General features: G+C 42.6%; 1 protein-coding gene across 1 annotated transcript; it reads right to left on the bottom strand.

Annotated features, from left to right (window-relative positions):
* Positions 1-224: 224 nt before the first annotated feature.
* Positions 225-530, bottom strand: LOC148577922 (uncharacterized). Its single transcript, XM_088502923.1, has one exon. The coding sequence runs from the start codon at positions 528-530 to the stop codon at positions 225-227; it is 306 nt and encodes a 101-aa protein (XP_088359049.1).
* Between the last annotated feature and the right edge of the window lie 1,625 nt (positions 531-2,155).

Here is a 2,155-nt window from a genome sequence, read left to right as displayed (position 1 = left end):
ACTTTTGTTTAATGTCCTTAAGTTTGACTTTCACTTGTTCATTGCTCTTTGCCAAGAGGTGCATCTTCCAAAAGAAATACCTCAATCTCTTTGTTGCTCTTCATTTGTTCACCATGATACAACTTGAGACGGTGCCCATTGACCTTGAAGATATCCGAACATGAGGGATGGCACAAATGGTAAACCCCATAGGGTTCCGCCTTCACTACTTGATATGGGCCTTCCTATTTTGACCTTAGTTTACCGGGCAACAGTCTCAATCTAGAATTGTAAAGAAAGAAAAGATCACCAGCCTTGAATTCTTTGCCTCTTATGTTCCTATCATGGATGGCTTTCATTTTTTCCATGTAAAGTCTGGAGTTCTCATAAGCTTCAAGCCTCAAACATTCCAACTCCGCTAATTGTAGCTTCCTCTCAATTCCGGCTCCACCCAAACTCGGATTACACTCCTTGATGGCCCAATACGCCTTGTGCTCTATTTCCACCGGCAAATGGCAAGCTTTGCCGTACACCAACCGAAAGGGACTCATGCCAATTGGCGTTTTGTATGCCGTTCGGTAGGCCCATAATGCATCGGTGAGCTTGGCACTCCAATCTTTCCTATTGGGTTTCACAATCCGTTCTAAGATGCGTTTAATCTCCCGATTGGAAACCTCGGCTTGGCCATTTGTTTGCGGGTGGTAGGCTGTGGCTACTTTATGCATGATGCCATATTTCCTCATTAGTCCGTCCATTCTTTTGTTGCAAAAATGTGAACCTTGGTTGCTCACGATTGCTCATGGCGACCCAAATCTACAAATGATATTATTTCTCACAAAAGAAAGGACCACATTAGCATCATCCGTCCGGAGGTATTGCTTCCACCCATTTGGACACATAATCAACGGCGAGTAGAATGTAGAGGAAACCATTAGAATTTGGGAATGGCCCCATGAAGTCAATTCTCCACACGTCAAAAATCTCACAAAATAGCATAGTTTGTTGGGGAATTTCATCCTTCTTAAGAGATATTACCAAATCTAATGCATTGAGAACAAGATTTACAAAAATGAGAAGAGTCTTTGAAAAGAGTTGGCCACCAAAAGCTACAATCTAGGATTTTCCTTGCCGTTCTTTGAGGTCCAAAATGGCCTCCTCCTTCGGAGGAGTGGCAAGCTTCCAAGATTGAGTGGAATTCGGTTTGTGGAATGCACCTTCGAATTACTTGATCCGCCCCACATCTCTAAAGGTATGGGTCATCCCACACATAGTATTTGGATTCGCTTTTTAGCTTATCCCTTTGATGTTTGGAGAGATTAGGAGGGAAGGAGCGAGATACTAAGTAATTGGCGATTGGTGGATACCAAGGAATAGTTTCCAAGATTGCATGCAAGCCCTCAAAGGGAAATGAATCATTGATAGGAGTAGCATCGCCTTTTGTATGTTCAAGGCGACTTAGATGGTCCGCCACTAGGTTTTGCGTACCACTCCTATCCTTGATTTCCAAGTCAAACTCTTGCAACAATAAAACTCATCTAATCAATCTCGGTTTGGATTCCTTCTTAGCCAACAAATACTTTAATGCCGCATGATCCGAGTACACTACCACCTTTGAACCGAGAAGATATGCTCGGAATTTGTCCAAGGCAAAAACAATGGCCAAAAGTTCTTTTTCGGTAGTAGTGTAGTTGGATTGGGCTCCATCTAATGTTTTTGATGCATAGGCTATGACATATGGATTCTTACCCTCGCGTTGTGCTAACGCGGCTCCCACGGCAAAATTTGAAGCATCACACATTATTTCAAATGGCCGACTCCAATCCGGCCCTCGCACAATGGGAGCTTGGGTTAATGCTACTTTGAGCTTGTCGAAAGCCTCCATGCATTCCTTGCTTAAATCAAACTCAACATCCTTTTGTAGCAACCTTGAGAGGGGCAATGCTACCTTGCTAAAATCCTTGATGAATCTTCGATAAAATCCTGCATGTCCAAGAAAAGAGCGAAATTCCCTCTCGGAAGAGGGGTAAGGCAAACTAGATATGGCATTAATTTTAGCCGGATCTACGGAGATACCATCTTTTGAAACAATATGTCCTAAAACAATGCCTTGCTTGACCATGAAATGACACTTCTCAAAATTTAAGACAAGGTTGGTTTTAGTATATCTTTCCAAAAC

Source organism: Arachis ipaensis, chromosome B1, assembly GCF_059453495.1.
Source record: "Arachis ipaensis isolate K30076 ecotype BB chromosome B1, ASM5945349v1, whole genome shotgun sequence".
In the NCBI taxonomy this organism is placed as follows: Eukaryota; Viridiplantae; Streptophyta; class Magnoliopsida; order Fabales; family Fabaceae; genus Arachis; species Arachis ipaensis.
The sequence above is the reverse complement of the archived record's forward strand: the minus strand, read 5'-3'. Positions and strand labels throughout refer to the sequence as shown.

Excerpts from the sequence above, each read along its gene's own strand:
- LOC148577922 (XM_088502923.1), bottom strand. The coding sequence starts at position 530 with ATGAGTCCCTTTCGGTTGGTGTACGGCAAAGCTTGCCATTTGCCGGTG.